Source organism: Thamnophis sirtalis, unplaced genomic scaffold (assembly GCF_051295495.1).
Source record: "Thamnophis sirtalis isolate CommonGarterSnake01/CBP01778 unplaced genomic scaffold, rThaSir2_p1.2 scaffold_1, whole genome shotgun sequence".
Taxonomy (NCBI): Eukaryota; Metazoa; Chordata; class Lepidosauria; order Squamata; family Natricidae; genus Thamnophis; species Thamnophis sirtalis.
The window spans coordinates 109,110,959-109,131,551 of record NW_028261381.1 but is presented as its reverse complement, the minus strand read 5'-3'; the positions used below and the strand labels follow the sequence as shown (position 1 = coordinate 109,131,551).

The window sequence follows — 20,593 nt, the reverse complement described above, 5'->3', positions numbered from 1 at the left end:
ACTTCAGTTTATAAATCATGGTTTATGGTTTACCATGCTGCAAAAACCCAACCAACCATTTGGATTACACTCAACAGGACACACCAAAAAAGAACCCTGTAAATTAATGAAATGTACAAACCCAGACACAGTAGTTGAAAGCAACAGATGCCAAGATATGAATAACTTTCAAATTCAGCTGGAACTCATGGAGAGATGTTTCCATGCAAGTGTGTTTATTTATTTGATTTTATTTAACAGATTTATATACCTGCCCAGTGCCCACCTTATGCAATATAACCCTGGGCAGCTCACAAACAACAATAAAGATAGTAAAAATAAATTAAAAACCACAGAAAATGCTTAGGGACCCTAACTTAGCCACATCTCCCCTTCTAGGCTCCAGATTCACACTACCTCAATGTTGGGGGGGGGGGAGCTAGGACGTTTCAGAAGGCTAGAAGCCCCATCGGATCTTGTGGGGAAGGTGTTCCGAAGACTAGGGTCAGCTACCAGGAAGGCACACTTATCTAGATCCCACTAGAGGGCAACATTTGAAGGAAGGGATTTGAAGCACACCCACCCTATCAGACCTAGTGAGTCGGTAGGAGAAATGATCCTACAGACAACCTAGTTTTGTGAAAATCAGGACTTTAAAGGTGCTAACCAGTATCCTGAATCACACCCAGAAAGAAACTATAAGCCCGTGACGTAAACCTATGGCACACGTGCCTGAAGTAGCACACGGAGCCATGTCGCCTGGCATGTGCAGTGTCACCCATTCGTCTTCCGGGTTTCACGTGAACATGTGCTTGCAACAATCAGCTGGTCTTCAGCATGCGGCAGTGCTGGAAACTGAAACAGCTGGTCTTCCGTTTTCCAGCATGAGCATGCGTGCCGGCCAGCTGATCGTCACACCCACAAGCGTGCCAGTAACCGGAAGATTAGCTGGATGGCACGCATTCACGCACCAGAAACCGGAAGTTCATTTTCCCGCGCACGGATGCCTCCTGGGCAGCTCCTCTTCCAGATTGCAACCTAGATGAGCATGTGCATGGTGCCTTTTCAAACTCAGTGTCGAAAAGGTTCGCCATCACTGCTATAAGCCACGGAAACTCACACAGCAGTGGTATAACTTTGGCGAACCTCAAAGCACCCAGAATTGTGTGTGCCACTGCCTTTTAAATCAGCAGTAATTTACAGAGGGCCTTCTGCAAAAATCCAGCCAGGAAGTGACCAGACCATCATGAGATACTATGATCAAGGCCTCCTGGTTCAAGAATGGGCACACAAGATGAATCTGTGCCCACTTGCTCCTTGAGCAGGAGTCAAGAGTCCAGGAGGACCCCACCAGGCGGCATTACCAGCTCTGTCTGGAGGAGTAACCATGCCAGCAAGAGTAACAAATGATACCTCACCAAAACCCAGAGCCACTCTATCTTGCTAGGGGTGAATTGAAACTGATTTCTCCCCAACAATGCATTACAGGCTTTTGAACTATTACCAAGGCAGTGTCACTTGGTTGTCAGGAAGTGGAGACGCATAGCAGATTGCATGCTGATGATACTGCACCCCATGGTGTTCGATGATCTCTCCAAGCATTCTCATGTAGATGATATGGATGGTAAAATGGAGAAGTGAAAGACCTGAACCATGAGGCACCCCACTCTACAGAGGCCAAAGATTGAACTGCTCAACCTCTCACATCCCACTAACACCAGCTAGAACCTGTCACAGAGGAAGGTAGAAAATCACTGTAAAATAGGGCCCAACCTCCAGATCTGGCCTGTTCTAAAGCCAAGTTAATCTTCAGAGAGTATCCAACACTACTACTTCTTCTTCTTCTTCTTTTACTTTTTAAATCAAACTGGCTTTTTTTCTTCCCAGCATATTCTACCCCTCCTCCAATTTCTTATTTGCAATCGAGATAGAAACATAACTAGCTTTAATTACTTGATGCACTAGTCTATGAAAGCAGAGGTCAAATGGAGACAAGTGAAAAAGTGCCTGCTGCATAGGAGTGGAAAATATTTAAATGTTTTGCTGCCAGTGCAGCAAAAAAATTGTCTCCCTCTTTCCTGTGAAAATTCTGGTATAAAAAGGTAAAGGTGAGCAAATCTTGTTTTATTTAAACAAACTGTATTGGGACAGGACCATTATTCCTGATTCTTTAAAAAAGCCTTATATTTATATTCTCATTCTTTCTCTCTCTCTCGCTCCCTCCCTCCCCCAACAGTAAAGCCTCTGCATTAAACCTCCTCACATCTTCAAGTCCTCAGGTTGCAGAAAGGGGGCAGGGGTGCAGATCAATGGTCATTTGAAATTCAACCATATGGCTGAAGACCCACAGCTGCATGTGTTAATTACCACACGTGCCCCCTGTAAAGCGGTCTGTTCAACAGGAAAAGAAAAACAGACGAGAAAAAAGGCTGTTCCAGAGGATTAAATAAATAGTCCAAATTTTTGGCCTAATTCCTCCCAGACACAATTGGCCTTCCTTCAGCCACCTGCATGGTCAGAAGCCATAATACCCCTCTTTACATCTCCAGCTGTGTTCAATGAACCCAGGGAGAAATATCGCAAAGTGTACTTTTGCTTCTCAATTCTTTCCTCCTCACCCACCCGCCCACCCTCACGGACACACACCTTTTTCTTTTTCTCACCACCAGGGCCACAGAAGCAGCCTGGACCACTGTCCCCAAGACATTCACACAATTTAATATATTTGTAAATTCTGGATCAATACCTAGGCCAAACATGGAATACTAAAGATCATTGGAGCAACTGACCTTTAGGTTCTCTATTCTGAATAATATAAATAACATAATTTTATATTTGGGCATATTTTGATGAACATTTTTAAAAATCTATATCTTTAAGTATTGAATTCTGGCATACTATTTTTCATTTTCCATTAAATAGAATAGAATAACAGAATTGGGAGGGACCTTGGAGGTCTTCTAGTCCAGCCCCCTGCCTAGGCAGGAAACCCTACACCACTTCAGACAAATGGTTATCCAACATCTTCTTAAAACCTTCCAGTGTTGCAGCATTCACAATTTCTGGAGGCAAGTAATCCCACTGATTAATTGTTCTAACTGTCAGGAAATTTCTTCTTAGTTCTAAGTGGCTCCTCTCCTTGATTAGTTTCCACCCATTGCTTCTTGTTCTACCCTCAGATGCCTTGGAGAATAGTTTGACTCCCTCTTCTTTGTGGCAACCCCTGAGATATTGGAACACTGCTATCATGTCTCCCCTAGTCCTTCTTTTCATTAAACTAGACGTACCCAATTCCTGCAACCGTTCTTCATATGTTTTAGCCTCCAGTCCCCTAATCATCTTTGTTGCTCTTCTCTGCACTCTTTCTAGAGCGCTTTCTCTACATGCCTTCTCTAAAATCATTCTAGAATTTATTCTGAAAGGCAGGAAAACTATGCCCTCCATCTACTGAACTTTTTCTAAAGAAATGTATAGAATGGGTAGGTTTTTTTGTCAATGGCCAAGATTTAAGATCAGTTTCCTTTTAATTTCAGTATCCCTTCAATAACAATTGATACAGTAGTGTTACCTGTTAAAGGAGGGGTCCTCAACCTCCAGTCTGTGGACCAGCACTGAACCACAGCATGCCAAAAATCAGGCCCTACAAACAAGCGAAGCCCCATCCGCGTGATGCAGACAGTACACGAAACCACGCCCCTTCCACTCTGCAAAAACAACCTCTCTCCAGAACCTGGTCCCTAGTGCTTAAAAGGCTGGGGACTGCTACGTTAAACATCTTTAAAATGTTATGTTTTTCTTTTACGCTTCTGTTTTTATTCTTGAATGCTGCCCAGAGTTATTTTAGATTCAGTCAGTTATAATGGATAGATGGATGAATTGATGGATGAATAAATAAATAAAATAAAAATCTGTTTTAATCTAACTATTCTGTCTTACATCAGCATAGTGGAAAACAAACATACAACTCTATTTCTCTATTTCTCTTTCTTTCTTTCTTTCTTTCTTTCTCTCTCTCTTTCTCTCTCTCTCTCTCTTTGTGTGTGTGTTTGTGTATGTGTTTCTTTTCCAGGCACAAAGCTACAAAGCGCATTTAAGTCTGTGCCAATGATCACTTACCCTTAATAACAACTAACCGTTTATGCAGTTATTCATTTAATATGACATGAATTCCAAGACAAAAATAACACATTTTCTGTTCTGCTTTCAGTACCCATTCCAACTCATTTAACACAAAGAAAAAGAATGATCTTACATTGGCACTGATATTCTACAGGGGCAGGAATTATTACATCACATTCCAGGTTTAATAAACAAATCTATCTGGGGGAAAATGACTCTCCAGATGCAGTCAAAACTTAATTCAGTCATTCCGGACCTTCTGGAATTTGCTAACCGTTGTGGAATGCTACATTCCATTGAATTAACAGAGAATGATTGAACTTCTGAGGTGTGCATCTGTTTTCCCTCAAAAAATTTAAAAATTCTGAAAATGTTGTGCCAGATTTGCTATTTACAAAATTTTTACAAAACAAAATGTGAACTACCTTGATGTAGACAGCATGAGAGAAAAAAAGACTTCTGCAGATTGCCCACAGAAAAGCATAAAATTGCCAATTATATTCTGAATACTTTAGAATATTGTGTATTGTATTCAATCTAATAAAGATTGAAGTTTATAAATCAACAACTAATCCAAAACTACAGAAACAAGATGGGAGCTAGCAATAGATATAGGTTGGAGAGACATGTTTTCACCTTTGTTCATGATTAAGCAATAAATATAATCACACCAAAAGCATTTTTAAGAAATAAGATAAATAATAAATACACAGGTAAAAGATAGGATTAAATTTAAGTTAGGGGGAGAACATATCATAGTGAACTGTCAAGTCAAAATTATTATTTCCTTACTGCACCTCCCCTTAAGTGTGATGTACAAAATAATTGTGCACCAATGAAGTCATTAGAAAAACAATTATAGTGTCATATGATTCCATTTGACAATATCACAGTTGCAATCAGCAGCACATACAGCTTTTAGGCCACCTTAAATAATAGCAGATCAAAGGTCATTAGAGTAACCATTTTTTTGAAATTCTTAACATAAAAGTAAGAGCTTCTCAGCCTAGAAAATATAAGAGTTGGTAAATGGATTGGAACTATGTTGTAAGCCTTTTCCTGTAGTGACATCTTTAAATTAAGGAAGCATTTAAATGACATTTCTTCAAAGCAGCGCTACCTCATCTAGTATCTTCCTTATTTTCAAACTAAAAAACCAACTCTCATGGCATCTCAGTACCAACAAAAGTTTTTAGTTTCTGTTTATTGGCTCTTGGGCCAGGGATCGTCAACGTCTTCAGACTGGAAATTCTTATATGATGGTCAAGCTCTCCTAAAACTATAAGATTTTAAAAGATGCAAATATTGGAAGGTGTTCTTTTGTGAGGTTAATCCTAGACCAGGATATCAAACTCATGGCATCATGTTGTTGTCACATGACATATCACGACTTTTCCCCCTTCACTAAATCGGGGGTAGGTGTGGCCAGCATGTGACGATTCCAGCCCATGGGACGTGAGTTTGACACCTCTGTCCTAGACCAAACCATTCATTTAAACCAAGTTATTTCATAATATTGCACTCTCCAATATACTAATATGCAAAGCAACCCACTGTGCTGTCCTAGTTGAGGCATTGGACTGGCACCAGGAAAGCCCACCCTCTTGTCCACTCTTAACCATGGAAATTTACCAGATGACTTTGGCCCAGTTACTCTTTCTCAGCCCAACTTACCTTACATGGTTTTTACAACAAAACTTAGAGAGAATACTATGAACATTGACATGAGTTCCAAGATTAAAAAAAACAAATTAATATTGCAGCTGTACTACCAAAATAAAATATGGGAGCTGAGTTGTTTCACAAATGTGAAATGTAGAAACAAGAATGAAAATGAAAGACTCAAAACTCAAAAGTGCAAAGCAAGTCAGTAGGCTGGGGAGGAAGACTAACATTTAACCCAAGATCAAATATTGCACTGTTTAACCAAAAAATTGCTGTGTTTCAACATATTTAACTCTCAATCAGCAAGAATTAGGAATTTAAGGATAATATTAATAATTATCTGGGAAATATTACATGTAACCATTGTGACAGGCTTATTAAAGAGGTGGAGCAAGAAAGGTCTCACCCAACCAGTCCCCAAACCGGTAAAGAAACTAGGTTTATGCAATGGTGGGTTGCCAATTTTTTTACTACCGGTTTGGACATGCTCCCATGCGCAAGGGTGGGTGGAGCCTCCCATCGCTGCTATTATCGGTTTGCCCGATCCAAGCCAAACTGGGAGCCACCCACCTCTGGGTGTATGTAGTTTCATATAAGGCAGAAGACTTCTGACTGAAATATATGCGTTAATAAGCTGGAAGGCTGCTCTCTCTTTAGTAGCTAGACAAAGACAAAAGGTAGATTAAGGAACAGTAGAGATGAAGTGGGAGCGGGAACCCTGACAACTTACTTTCAGGCAAACAAATGGGAAAGTTCAGTGAAAGGGCAGGACCAAAAAAAAAAAACCCCTGATGGAAACAGACATAAAAATACTGTCAAGTTTCAGTCAATTCACCGTTCAGCACATGGCAGAAAAGAGCGGAGCTGTTCTGCTTTACATCAATTACATATGAGAAGGATTAAAGGTCAGGAGTGGTTTAATCCAAGACTTCAGATGAATGAGCAACAAATTCTTATAAACCCCAATTGTTACTCTCACTTCCAAGGTGAGGGATACTGAAACCCAGAGTTGAACAAATTATGCTGCTGTTTCTTTTTTTCCTCCTCCTCTCTACCCTTTCCATGGAAAAATGGCAGAAGATTCAGTTTGAGAATTCATGTGTTTTTTGCTCTTTCCCTCCCAGTTTGACAGCATACAGAATCACTACAAAGGAAAGCAAGGTTTGCATGGAAGATGGAAATAAATATCTCTCTATTATCCTCTTTAATAAAAAAGATTAATTTTATTATTATTTTTTGCTTTGCATAATGTAGGGTCAAAATGTAGCAGGAAATGAAATAAGAACCCCCTTTATACAACAGATAGATGTTTGCAACATGTTTTTTTATGAGAGAAAACTCCCAGCAACAATGAATGGCATCATGTATTATATATGTATAGTTCCCTAACCCTCTTTTGCAGTGCAGTGACAATAAACAGCACAGAGAAAACCACATTTTCATTCCCTATCATTTGGTTGCCACCTTATACAAAATGGTACCCAAGGATATACTGATTACCTTTACTACCACATGGCTGCTATATAGCAGTAAAGTCTTTTGGTAGCTCTTACCTGAATGCTGATCTCGCTGACATCATTTCTCATCAATCAGTGGTGTAAACTAAGGGAGGATTAGTACAAAAAGCCACATTCTACTTGTCTGGATTGTAGTGGCTAAAACCATTAAAACCTCATGTCTGAAAGCATTAAAACAATAGTTCTCATGTAAACATTGGATAGCATTCAGGGTAGCTGGGAATTTTGAAGATTGTAGCCCAAATACATATGGGGATCATCAGGCTGAAAATGGCTTTGACCAACAAAATTTGCCTTGCTGGATGAGATCACTGTTTCAATTGATCAGAAACTTTATTTCCAACACCGATCAGCCAAACAGCTTTTTAAAAGTTCGAGTTTCTAGATGACTGTACTATTTAATTTTATGGATAATAATTATCATATAATAACCGACATATAATTATTCAGAATATATGGCTGACAACCACTAGAAGCCATTTTTAGTTATTACAACTGAGTAGTTAAATTTTACTTACATATTATGTCATATAGTCATATATCTGACTAGTAGTCATATATCTGACTACTTCCAGGAACTTTGGATAACTGCAATTCTATAATAAGCATAGATCATAGTAACATGCAATATATTAGAAAAAGTTCAAAAATCCAAAGTACGTACTTTTCTAAAGCACATATCATAATTCTGGAAGATAAGCATCAATTATAAATCTAATCACTACATAAATGAAACATATCCTCCTTAGTATTGTTCATTTTAGCAAAAGCTGATAATTTGTATGATTTCTGATTCAGCTCCTAAAGGGACAGGCTTATAAAAATGCTGAAATGCGTGTAACAGTTTATTTAGCCTTTACAATGGAATTAAAGGGGAATTGTTCCCAGTAGAAATATGGAAAATATAATACAAAACTACACAATTTTCTATATTGTCTGCCTTGGAATCCCAGCTGAAGTCATTTGAAAGATTTGACTAAAGAACTTTTAAAGCTATTAATCTTCAAGTGAAATAGAGAATGGTTTACATAAAGATCAAGTATTTTGTTGGCTTATAAAGATTATACTTGGGAAATGAAAGAACAATGGCATGTTATAGCAGCATTTGAGTTGACCTGATTATTCTTCTGCTGAGCTGGGGGGAAAAGACCAACTATATCCAAGTCAAAGATGCTACTGTCTCAGAAAGAAAAGTCATAAAACCTAACTTGGAACAGCCACTGTACCTTGTATGAAGCTTATGTTAAGCATGCAAGTTTTTCATTCATTGTACAAGAATACTAGATGTCCTCAAGGTTAGCATGATTAGCTTGAAATTTCTGCCAAAATTCTTATTTTTAAGTAATACTTTAAGATGTAGCATTAATGTCCAGCATAGAAGTTGAAATTTGTTACAATGGCATCCTTTCATTATGCTTTATATTCTCCTAGAACAAGGGTGTCAATCTAGTTTTCATTGAGTGACACATCAGGGTTGTTTTTGACCTGGGGGGGGGGCATGGCCAGGGGGCATGGCCAGGTCGACGTCACTTGTGTCGGAGGTACCTGTGGTGACCCAAGCACTGGCAGAGGCACCCCTGGCCAGTCCTTCACTGTTTTCAGGGCAGCCCCGCGTGTCAGATCTAAGCACCCCGCAGGTTGGATCTGGCCCATTGGGCTTGAGTTTGACAACCCTGTCCTAGAAAGTTCAAACATGGGGCAGATGATAAATGGGAAAGCCTTCAAAACCTCCCCTCATTGTAGCATAGAACTTTACTCACCTTTTCTTCCAGAATTACCCTGTCCTAATGGCCGGTCGGTTACTGAGCCTTAAATGAAAAACAAGTATGTTAGTATATGAGCAAAACATTCACTGGTATCATCCAAATTACTGTCCAATCTATAGGAAGCTTCAAAGCACTATGCCAATAGTAGTAGCTAGACATCTGGATCCAAACAATCATTGATTCCCTACACTTATTGCTTTGCCTGCCAGCTCTGAATTAGGTCTGTCTTTTTGCTGGTTTAAATTTGAAATAAACTTATGAATTACAAGGACAAAAAAAGGCAGTCAGGAAAATTGGTGATGTCACCAACCTGATAAACAGCATGGTCAATGAACCATGGTAATTTGGTTATTGATCAGAACCATACTTAATATTAAAACTAACACTGTAGAGCAGGGGTGTCAAACTGGATTTTTTCGAGGGCCGGATCATTATTGTAATTCTCCTCCGTGGGCTGCCTGGAAGTGGGGGGGGGGGGGACGGACGCCTCCTGCAGCAGTACCCTGCTGGCCAAAAATCAATTTTATCTGCCAGAGGCACCGTGGGCCGGTCCTTTGCTATTTCCAGACAAGCCCCATGGGCTAGATTTAAGCACCCTGCAGGCCGGATGTGGCCCGCTGGCCTTGAGTTTGACACCCCTGCTGTAGAGCCAATGTTTTTTTTTTCATAGATGTACAACAGAAATGGGCAGTGTAGCATAAATGGTTAATTTAAGAGTTGTGCTATCCAGCTAAACCCAAAACAGACTCTTCTAGAGATAATTATTGAAATTGCCAGAATTTTTTTTTCCAGACATGATAGGAATTTAAATTATTTCATTCTTAAGGATTTCTGTTAAACAATAAGTAACAATATACCATTTATTTATTAAAAGAAACACACTACTCAAACAGAATCAAGAAACTATTTTTATTATCAATGTATGTTTAGCACTATAGGTAGTCCTTGACTTATGACTAGTCACTTAATAATTTGAAGATACAACAGCCACAAAAATCTTTACTCCACTTACAATACATCCTCAAAGTTATACCTGCTGCCCCACCTCCATGGTTGAGGTGGCGCAGTGGTTAAATGCAGCACTGCAGGCTACTTTAGCTGACTGCAATTCTGCAGTTCGGCTGTTCAAATCTCACCGGCTCAGGGTTGACTCAGCCTTCCATCCTTCCGAGGTGGGTAAAATGAGGACCCGGATTGTTGTTGGGGGCAATATGCTGACTCTGTAAACCGCTTAGAGAGGGCTGAAAGCCCTATGAAGCGGTATATAAGTCTAACTGCTATTGCTACTGCTATGGTCACATGATCTCATTTTGGTTGCTTGGCAACCAGCTCCCTGGCTGCCGTGTCCCGTGGCCTTTTCCAACTTTTTTTGCCATTTTCCAGCAAAGAAATGGGAAATAAGGTCCAATGGACAAGCTGGATTCTAAGTTACAACCATATTGTTTATTTAATGATGGTGACTACTTTAACAACTGTTGTAAAAACGATTGAAAAATCAAGTCCAGTCACATGATCACTCAGCTTACAACAGTAGCAGTAACAGTAACAACTTACAACCAAAGGCCTGGCCTCATTTGTGATCATAGATCAGGGACTACCTGTAACTCCAATTGATATTTCTTGACTAGCAAGGTTTCAGCCACAAGATGGACAACAACCATTGTTGTTGAGTACAGAGCACAGAGTACAGTTTGGACTGTTGAGCTGTATTAATTGAGTTTTAAAGATTACAAATGCAAAGAGCTTATTCCTTTCAAAGTATGCAAACCTTCAATTCTCTGCCTTCAATACCTGAGCATACAGGAGTTTTGTTCTGCACAGAAGAACCACTGATAGGCTTGCCATCTGGAGTGACACACCAGCAATATCCAGTGTAGGTGTGGCACTGGACCTGTTTGAGAGAATAGATGGTTAGTTTTGCAATATGCCTCTGGCTCCACATTAATGCAACAACTTTCATCTCTTTAAAAATACATTTTCAGGAATAAGGAAACGTATTTCATGCATATTCGTGTAACGGTTTGTTATGTTGCACAGCATGCAATATTTATAGTTCAAACATTAATATTATTTCAAAAAAAGAACGGTACTGCTTTTAATCATTTTACAGGAAACCAGAAACCCTAATTTGTGCTGTGTGCTGTCTTTTTTATATTACTGTCAGACATTACCTTCCAATTTTATCCACCAATACTTAGTGGATGCATTACCACATAACCATGACATGCATAACCATCATATTAAAGACTTGTCTCCTGCATTTCTATGATGTAATAAGCTTGATTATATTTTGTTGCTCAGTGTGCTGCTTGAGCCCATTTACAGAAATTATAAATGGTGATGTCCCGAAAATCTCTTTTTAACTATATTTCTGCAACTGAAAGCAAGTTCTTAGAGTGAGTAGATATAGGGTCCAATCTGGGTTGGTCACTGGGACCGGAAGTTTAGTTTTTCAAGCTTTTAGACTCATGCTGGAGTCCATCCTCAGGGAACTTCTCTCTAGCAGTGTGTGTGCTTTGGCCCATTCTGTATGTAGTATTTATATGGTGCCTGTTGTGTGTGGCTTTTTAGTTGTTGATTGGGGTGTTAATAGCAAGGTTCTGTCTAATACACTAAGGCAGAAGCTCGTCCACCCCAAGGATAACAAATTGAGCAATGTGATATAAGCAATACAATACAGTGAGACATTGTATATTGGAGAAACAAAACAACCACTTCACAAACACATGGCACAACATGGCCATCACGACAAGATTCAGCAGTCCATCTGTTTTAGAAAGGCAAAGGTCACTCTTTGGACAATAGCAAAGTCCACATTCTGGACAGAAAGGACTGCTGGTTTGAAAGTGGGGTCAAAGAGGCCATTTACATTAAGATTAACAGTTAACTCATCAGAGTGGGAGGAAAATGACACCACCTATCTCCTGTTTACAACACAATTCTTCCAGCAGTTCCAAGAAGGTTCCACACCCATTTGCATTATTCAGGTGACCTTGAGGGCACAGATAGACCTCCAAGTGCCTCAATGACTCTCCAAAAAAGTGCCAATGACCAGATGATTGCAAAGAACATAAATCCTTTCATCCTCCACCATTCAGTCAGAATTGAAGAAACTTCTTGGATGAGAAGTGAAATATCTTCAAGGAAAAACAAAGTCCAGTTGCCTTTTGAAAAAAATCACCTTTGGGACACCCAAAAGCCTAGTTCTCCCCAAATGTACTATGTTATACAAACCTGCTATAATTATGAAAGCTTGTATTTAGCTCCCACTTATAGGGAGGGAGGGAGGGAGGGAGGGAGGGAGGAAAGAAGGCATTGTGAACTTTCCTTTTCACAATTCACAAACACTTCCTGAGTCATTAGAGCCTCAAATTTTCTGGGCCAATTACCACAAAGCCATGTTAATTGTTTGTATAGTCTATCAGGTATCTTCATAAAATATGTGTGCATGTACAGGTAACAATGCAAAATATAAATGTCAGACACTGCTTCAACCACAATTGTTTATGGATTAAGACATTTCCCACAATTTATGATATTGGTTAAGTGTGTAAGAGAAAGTCTAAAAGTTTGAAAATCATAAAATAAAAATTTTACTTGGGTAAATGATCCATCCTCATGACACTCTGGAACAAAGACCGCTTCTTGTGGCTTCTTCACTTGATCCAGTGCTTGGGTTCTTTCTAATCTGCATTTGCTCTGACCAGCATCTAGGAAGAAAATCCATTCAGAATTTAAATAAAGATAAGCAATATGTCAAAAGCATATGACATTTCAATGAAAATAAGTGCAAAAGAAAAACTTAAACAGTCCTGCTTTGCTGAACATTTATTTATGTACAGAGCCTCCAAGATATTTTTTATTATTAGCCCATCGGCATGTCAAATAATCAGGGATTATAACAGTAGACCTAGGTCCCAAAGATGCTTTTTCAAGAGGCAACTTTAAAAGAATGCTCATAACCATCTGTCTGCAAGGAATATAAATTCTTCCATTCACCACCATCCACCATTTAAATATTGAGTTAAGTCTTGGAGTCTGTGGCCATGGTACGTGGCCAAAAAAGGAATTTCAGGGGGGTAAAGAAAAGGTTGAGTTCTAAGCTATTCAGGTGTCCTTCATCTCTCAACCGTAACCTTTCCAGAAAATAACACATGACAAATTCTACCAATTAGAAGACTGTGAAATATTAAGAATGGTATCTTAATTCCCAATGTTAATCTTAATTCCCTAGCGCTGCGTAACAGAGTGAGCACCTGTTACTTGTCCCAGCTTCTGCCAACCTAGCAGTTCGAAAGCATATAAAAATGCAAGTAGAAAAAATAGGAACCACCTTGGTGGGAAGGGAACAGTGTTCCGTGCACCTTCAGCATTTAGTCATGCCAGCCACATGACCACAGAATTGTCATCAGACAGCATTGGCTCTTTGGCTTAGAAACAGAGATGAGCACTGCCCCTTAGAGTTGGGAACAGCTAGCACATATGTGCGAGGGGAACCTTTACCTTTACCTTACCTTTATCTTAATTCCCAATGTTTGTTATGATCATCATGATGCTCTGATATTACATCATTAATTTGATTTGAAAATGACAGCTGTTTCTGTAGTACATTAGTTTGCAGCCCTCAAAAAAGCCTCATATTCTGCCGATCATTATTTTAATCCTTTACTCTCTATTAACATACTGTCTCCTCTCCAGGTCCTTTTATTTGCCAAAGATGTCTGAATAATTCTTTTTAGGCAAATACGTATTTCCAATTTATCTTTCTAGCTTAAACAGTATCAAATTGAGTTATGAAATAATACACTCAATATTTCTATCCCAGATGAACAGAAGTGCCTTTTTAAAATTTCTTACCTTTACATCTGCCTCGATGTGCCACATTCAGATTGGAATCCTTGCACTTTGCTCTCTGATAATCACACATGGATTCATAGGTCCTGCCATCCGAAGCACAGAGAGGCTTGGCAGCAGATCTGGAGCACTGAAGGTTACATTGAGGGTCTTGGTCGTGGTCACTTATTAAAAACTATGGATAGCAGAATAGGTGAAAAATATTTCTTTAATTATTTGCATATAAATATATTGAATACAGTGTGATTGTCCTGGCATTTCACTTGCCATGAAAACCAATGTGAAAAACAAATAACATATATACTATTTACACAATGCTCGCATTGTAGTTATTTTTGACCATCATATTCATTCTAATACACCAATGCATATATAATATCTCTTTTCAAGTCCACCTAACCAATTTTTTCCATATTCCAACTTCCACCTCATGGTTCTAACCATTGGTAGAATCTGTTCCATGTGTCATAATATTCTGTCGCTCCTTTGTCTTCTATTTTTAATGTTAGTCTATCCATTTCTGCACAGACCAAAATCTTTCTTATCATCTCCTCTGAAGGGGTGTTTTCACTCTTCCACTGCTGCATGTACACCATTCTTGTGGCGGTCAGGGTGTGTAGCATTAAGTATATTGTCCCTTTATCATAGCCATCTGGTATAATGCCTAATAGAAGTAATTCTGGCTTGAACTATATACGTTGTCTAACCATTTTTTCTAATCAAATATAAATTTGTATCCAAAATTTCCTTGCTTTTTTACAGGTCCACCACATGTGGTAGTACCTGGAATTTGCTTACATTTCCAACAGTTTGGGGACATATTGCTAAACGTTTTAGCTAATCTTGCTGGGGGAGGTGCCACCTATAGGACATTTTATAAAGATTTCCCTTATATGATGTGGCCAGTGTCAATTTCTGATTTCTCTCCCAACGTTTTTGCCATTTTTCTGCCATTTTTAAAATAATTATAGATTTTTTTTAAGTACAGTGAATTTGAATGCATCTTATGTTAAATATTATATTATAATTATCAACTACATTATATTGGCCGCTGCTTTGACAGTCTTTCGTAAGGCCCTGAACACATGGTTTTGCCAGCAGGCCTGAGGAACCCAGAATGTAATGGAGCCCATCAAATGGCTCATTTAATTGTGTGCTGTCGCTAGGATGGGTGGATGGGAGTTTATTGTTGTTGTTTTCTATTTTGGGTTTTTACTGTTTGTAAGCCACCTAGAGTTGCTGTGAGCGAGTAGGCGGCCATATAAATATTATAAATAACATAAATAGTATATAGTATAATTTTACAGAAAAAAATTGAATAGAATAAAAGATAGTACAAACCAGAAGAGAAAAAAGAACGCAAGAGAAAAAAGAAAATGTGGCCATTTATATTATTAACTAATATACTTTTATATGTTCTCCATCCTCAGTAATAACTCTAGGCCAGTAAACTGAGGTAAGCACAGAGGTGGGATTTACTTACCTTCTCTACTGGTTTGAAAATGTGAATGCGCTTGCATGAGCGTACCTCGTCTGTGCATGTGCACCACCTTCTGCGCATGTGCAGTGCTCACGCATTACATTGGGATGGGTGAGCACCGGGTGGAACCTCCTGCAGCCGCCGCTATGGTTTGCCCAAACTGGAGAGAACCGGCTGAAAACCACCTCTGGGTAAGCACCACAGCTTGTAATAGCAACAGAAGGCTAATTTCAAAAGCAAATTCCCTCACCAAATCAAAACAATATCAACATTTTTGTTCTTTTCTCTATGAGGGATTCTTGGCATTCTGAGTTTGGTTGCACAGTTAATGTTACCTACTATGAAGTATGAAGTATCTGTAAAAAAAGCAACCAAGCTCAGAGAGTACCAAAGACCATTATTTCAACACTGAGCTATAAATATTCTCCTCTATCCACTATTATTGTTTCATTGGGAATATTTAAATTATCTAAAACTGTTACATACTTTTTGAGGGTAAAGTGGCTAAAAATGGTGCTTAACTGTTCCAAGCTTATTGGCGTGATTTTTTAGATGTTGAAATTTGTCTACCTGAAATATCCACTTTTGACAAGTTAGACTAAACATCTTTTTTCACTTTAGTCATTTTTGAAACATTTTGATGGACAGAATTAAAAACTGACTATACTGCATGTCAGTCAGTTTCTGTGGAGAAAGTCTCCTGCAACAGCGGAGAGAAGGCATGCAAAGTTCACACTTCGTATGATTCTTATTCTGCATGTTCGTTTGCTATTTCTAATCTCAAGATTTTACAAATTGCCAACAAATATTGGCCAGGGCACTTTCTTTTTCTTTAAATAGAATCTCTTGTAAACCTGTCAGCACATCACATTTGAAAAGATTAGATATTTTTGCAGCTTCATAAAAGTGTTGCAGTTATCTGTAGCCAGACTAAGAAAATAAACTGTACTTCCTTAAATTAGAAACTGGGCCTACTTATCCAAGCATCTATAGCACAGCAAAATTCTAAATGTTTTATAACAGCAGAAAACTTTTTTCTACAAATTTAATTCCTTGATTGGATAGAAATGCATGTTGGAAATCTGACCCTAGGTCTTTGGCTTGGCTCAAGTCACCTACTGTACGTACAAATAATGTCCTACATTCTGGTAGAATTGTGCAATATTTTGGATTTTATTTCAAAAGGATTCTTGAGGACGTATGAGGGAATAACAGGACCTGTTTAAAAGGCTGTACTGTTTTTTAAATTTCTGCATGGTTCTTTAATTCTGAATACAACTTTGAAAAAAATGAAATTGCCAATTAAAGATGTGGCCCTTGGTATTTTAAATCTTGAATTATATCACTAATATATGCCTTCTGGTATCAAATTCTGAACATTTTAATTTATTGTGAATTTCTCCTTCCTGGACCCTTTGAGAAGATTTGTAAAGGTAGTCCTCAGATTACAACTTCAAGTAAGACTGCCTAGATTGCTGTTACTAAGCAATGTTGTTCATATATGTTCCCTTTTTCTACATTTTTCTTCTCTCTCTCTCCTTTTATTAAATAAATAAAGCTAAAAGTTGCAGATAACAACTTGTTGACATACTTCAATAGCGGCCTCACACTTGAATGAACAATCATAACAAGAAAGAAGAACAGAGTGAAACAGGCCAAACAATGGAGGAAAGTGTCAATTGGCAGAGATGAGGTTCAAATTTTAAACATGGTATGTTATGAGACAAGGAGAAATATTCTTTTAAAAATATGTTGGCCTGTAGCCAACACAAGTTTAAGAATAGCTTTTATATCCTGTTTCCCTGGATAATAAGCCCAATCGGGCTTTTGAGCGCATGCGCTCAAAGAAGCCCTCACCAAAAATAAGCCCTCCCTGAAAATATTGCAACATAGCAGCAGCCATGAAGTGATCATGCTCGCCATCTCCTGCACCTCAAAAATAATAACACCTCCCCAAAAATAAGGCCAAGCGCTTATTTCGGGGGTCAAAAGAAAATAACACCCTGTCTTATTTTGGGGAAAATACGGTAGATAGTCCCAAAATTGCAAATTTCATGATGCTTCAATTTAGTATATGGGATACAATTGCATGGGAAACTCTCTTTAAGTAAAAGAAGCCTTCTCAACACTTAAAATTAGTTTTTCAATAGAAGCCTGAGCAAAGAATTGTTTTGACACCAAAAATATAACACACTCGCCAATGCACTCACATAAGGTTATTGTAACTGAATATCTCCTGCTAGATAATAACCTTAATACCGGATTTTACAATTGTTCACTTTCTATTCAAAGTGCACCAGTCCTTGGGTGGCAGTTAGAGGAGAGGAACTCTTTGGGAAATCTTCCAAGATAACAGCTGCCCTTAAACCCCTTCCTTTTCAACATGCATTTACACAGGTGCATATTTATGGCCACTTTCCAGACTAATTCCAGCCTCCTTTGACCTGGGAAGAGAGCAAATGCAAGATAAGAGAGGTCAGCCTAAAGTTAAATATGCCCCCCAAGTCCATCTGCTCCATCTTTCCACACCTCAGCACCATTGCTGACAACAACAACAAACACTGATTAAAGAACTTCAAATGACTATGAGAAAAGGGCAGATTACTTGCAGCTGTTCAACAGCTGGAACCACTTTTAAGAATTTGACTCAGGATGGATCCGTCCCCATAAAGAAGAGATGTTTAGCAGTTCCTACCCATGCACATCATAACATACAACTAAGGAGCATATGTGAGCTTTTGTGAAATTATAATCAGGTGCCCCAAAGCCTCTGCATTACAGCAGAAGCAAGTATGGATCAATCCCTACCATTCAAGAAGGAAAGAGGATGTGTTGGATTAAACCAAAACAAAAGAACCATGTTTGGGGAAAGAAAATAGAAGAAAAGCAGAATGTTTTAGTATTCCTCTTCAGTATTTAAAAACACAAAATTTATTGCCACAATCTCCTTTGCATCTGTACCTTACTGCTTCACCATCATAAACCTGGGTGAGTTGTTTGCCTATTCCTTAATAAAAGGAAATATGTTCGTCTAGGTCAGTATTTCTCAACCTTGGCAACTTTAAGATGTAGATTTCAACTCCCAGAATTCCCCAGCCAAGAATTGACCTGATGTAGCTGCCAACACTAAAACTTTTCCTAATTTGGAGCCATTCTGTTTTATTTTAGTAAAATGATTAATAGAAAGGGAAAATTGGATGAATACAGATAGAACAGTTTGCTGTACTGTTTAGAAACAAAAATATAACTATTTATTGTTCAGTTTGAAGTCCTCTGAAGCTTGCATTTCTTTAACTTGAATAAAACATATCAGTTGATAAAATAATACTGCAAACTACTCTACATACATTTTAGTTTTAGCGAAGTCTCCAATAGATACCATAATCTTTTAGAAAGGCTTTATTAATACTTGGTTAGGAGCCATATTTGCTTGGGTAAATAGAATCTATCCCTCCAAGAAATTTAACAAAAGAAAATACCTTAAAATTAAAATATCTTAACGTAAAATAATGTTCATTTGCTTTGTTAAAGTTTTTGCAGTGATAGATTCCATTGAGCCATAACAAGCCTCAGGATAAATTAAGTTAGCCTTGTATATATAAACACATGCTAGATACCTCTCTTCCATGTGGCTTCCAATGCAAATCTATTGGCAACATGATGTATAAATAATAGAAGAATCTAGGTAATCTCTTGATGAATGTACAGTTATTCTATACAAATAACTTTCTATTTGTTGTTCAAACATACAGTAACTCTCTCAACTACACAGGGGTGTAATATTAAAATTTAAATCAGCCTTTCCAAGCCGGTAGCATACAATGGCACAAAGACCAACATCCACTATTCCTAGTTTTTGTTTACACTCGCTGAGAATGCTGGGTGTTAGAATACTAGCAAATATGGATGCGATGCTGGGCAAGCTTTGCTCACATGTTGGGTAGAAAGTACAATCCTGTACATCACAATGAATCAGCAAATGCTATGTTTTCTATTGCTCCCTCCAAATGGTCATAAATTAAATTACAGTCAAAATATTTTTTCTAAAAAAAACTTTGTGGTCAAAATCTTGCTAGATTTCTCCTGAGATTTTGAATAGTTTAGGAATTGAAGCAAGTCATCATATGATTGTATGCTGTATTTGAAGATGCCTGTGATCTATTATTAAATGGAGTTCGGATGCAAATGCGTATGAAAACCATTGTATTTTTATACTGATTTTGAAAGAGTTATTACAATGTCAAATATTTATATTTGAGAAGTTTCCTTTCTACTTTCAATTTTAGGCTGTTTCTAGACATGTATTTTAATGGATTCCCCATGTGTTTGCCCTTAGAGAGTTTACCAGCAACTGCATCATTCTAGTCTTACAGTACAGGTAGCCTTCAACATACGACCACAATTGACCCCAAAATTTATGTTGCTAAGTGAGATATTTGTTAAGTGAGTTTTGCCCCATTTTACGACCTTTCTTGCCACTGCCGAATCACTGCAATTATTAAATTAGTAGTGTGGTTGTTAAGTGAATTTTGCTTCCCCATTGACTTCTTGTCAGAAGGTTTCAAAAGGTGATCACATGACCCCAGGACACTGCAAAATATGAGTCAGTTGCCAAGTGTCTGAATTTTGACAATGGGGATGCTGCAACAACCATAAGTGTGAAAAGTGCTCATAAGTCACTTTTTTTCAGTGATGTTGTAACTTTGAACGATCACTAAATGAAGTGCTATAAGTTGAGGACTATCTGTAATTGTTGTTAAATCAAAGGGGCCAGATTCAGTGTAGCAATACCAACATCACAAAATAAACAATAATGCAGTGTCAACCTTTGCATTATTTTGGAATATCTCTTTGGTTCAAGTATTTATGCCCAGTCACATCTCTGATCTAATGCTTCAACTGGTGCTTAGTAACTACATCTTTACATTTTAATAAGTAAATTCTGTCTGTGGCAATAGCATTTAGTGCCTTTTTAAGCACTGCATAATTATAATCTCTAGAATTTCCCTACTTTTACTATAGCATCGTCTAAATACAATTTCTCAAGCTTTTTTTGCTGTTTAAAAAAAAGAGAGAAAATTAAAATACTTTCTAGGCAGAAGTACAGAAGAAGAAAAAGCAGCAGACGCCACACACCCATCAAACTGTGCCAACTAAACAGAATAGCACATAAAACAAGAGACAATAATATCCAAAATTATAAGAACCAGAGC

The 20,593-nt window shown here is 38.1% G+C and overlaps 1 protein-coding gene across 3 annotated transcripts in view; it reads right to left on the bottom strand.

The window, feature by feature from the left end:
• Positions 1-20,593, bottom strand: part of SMOC1 (SPARC related modular calcium binding 1) — a 67,486-nt gene that overhangs the window by 29,294 nt on the left and 17,599 nt on the right. For all 3 annotated transcript variants that reach the window (XM_087721526.1, XM_087721508.1, XM_087721516.1), the window contains exons 2-5: positions 13,904-14,075; positions 12,644-12,756; positions 10,838-10,937; positions 9,041-9,088 (exon numbers count right to left, since the gene is read on the bottom strand). In XM_087721526.1, coding sequence (XP_087577652.1) covers positions 9,041-9,088; positions 10,838-10,937; positions 12,644-12,756; positions 13,904-14,075 — 433 coding nt within the window. The remainder of the gene's footprint in view (positions 1-9,040; positions 9,089-10,837; positions 10,938-12,643; positions 12,757-13,903; positions 14,076-20,593) is intronic.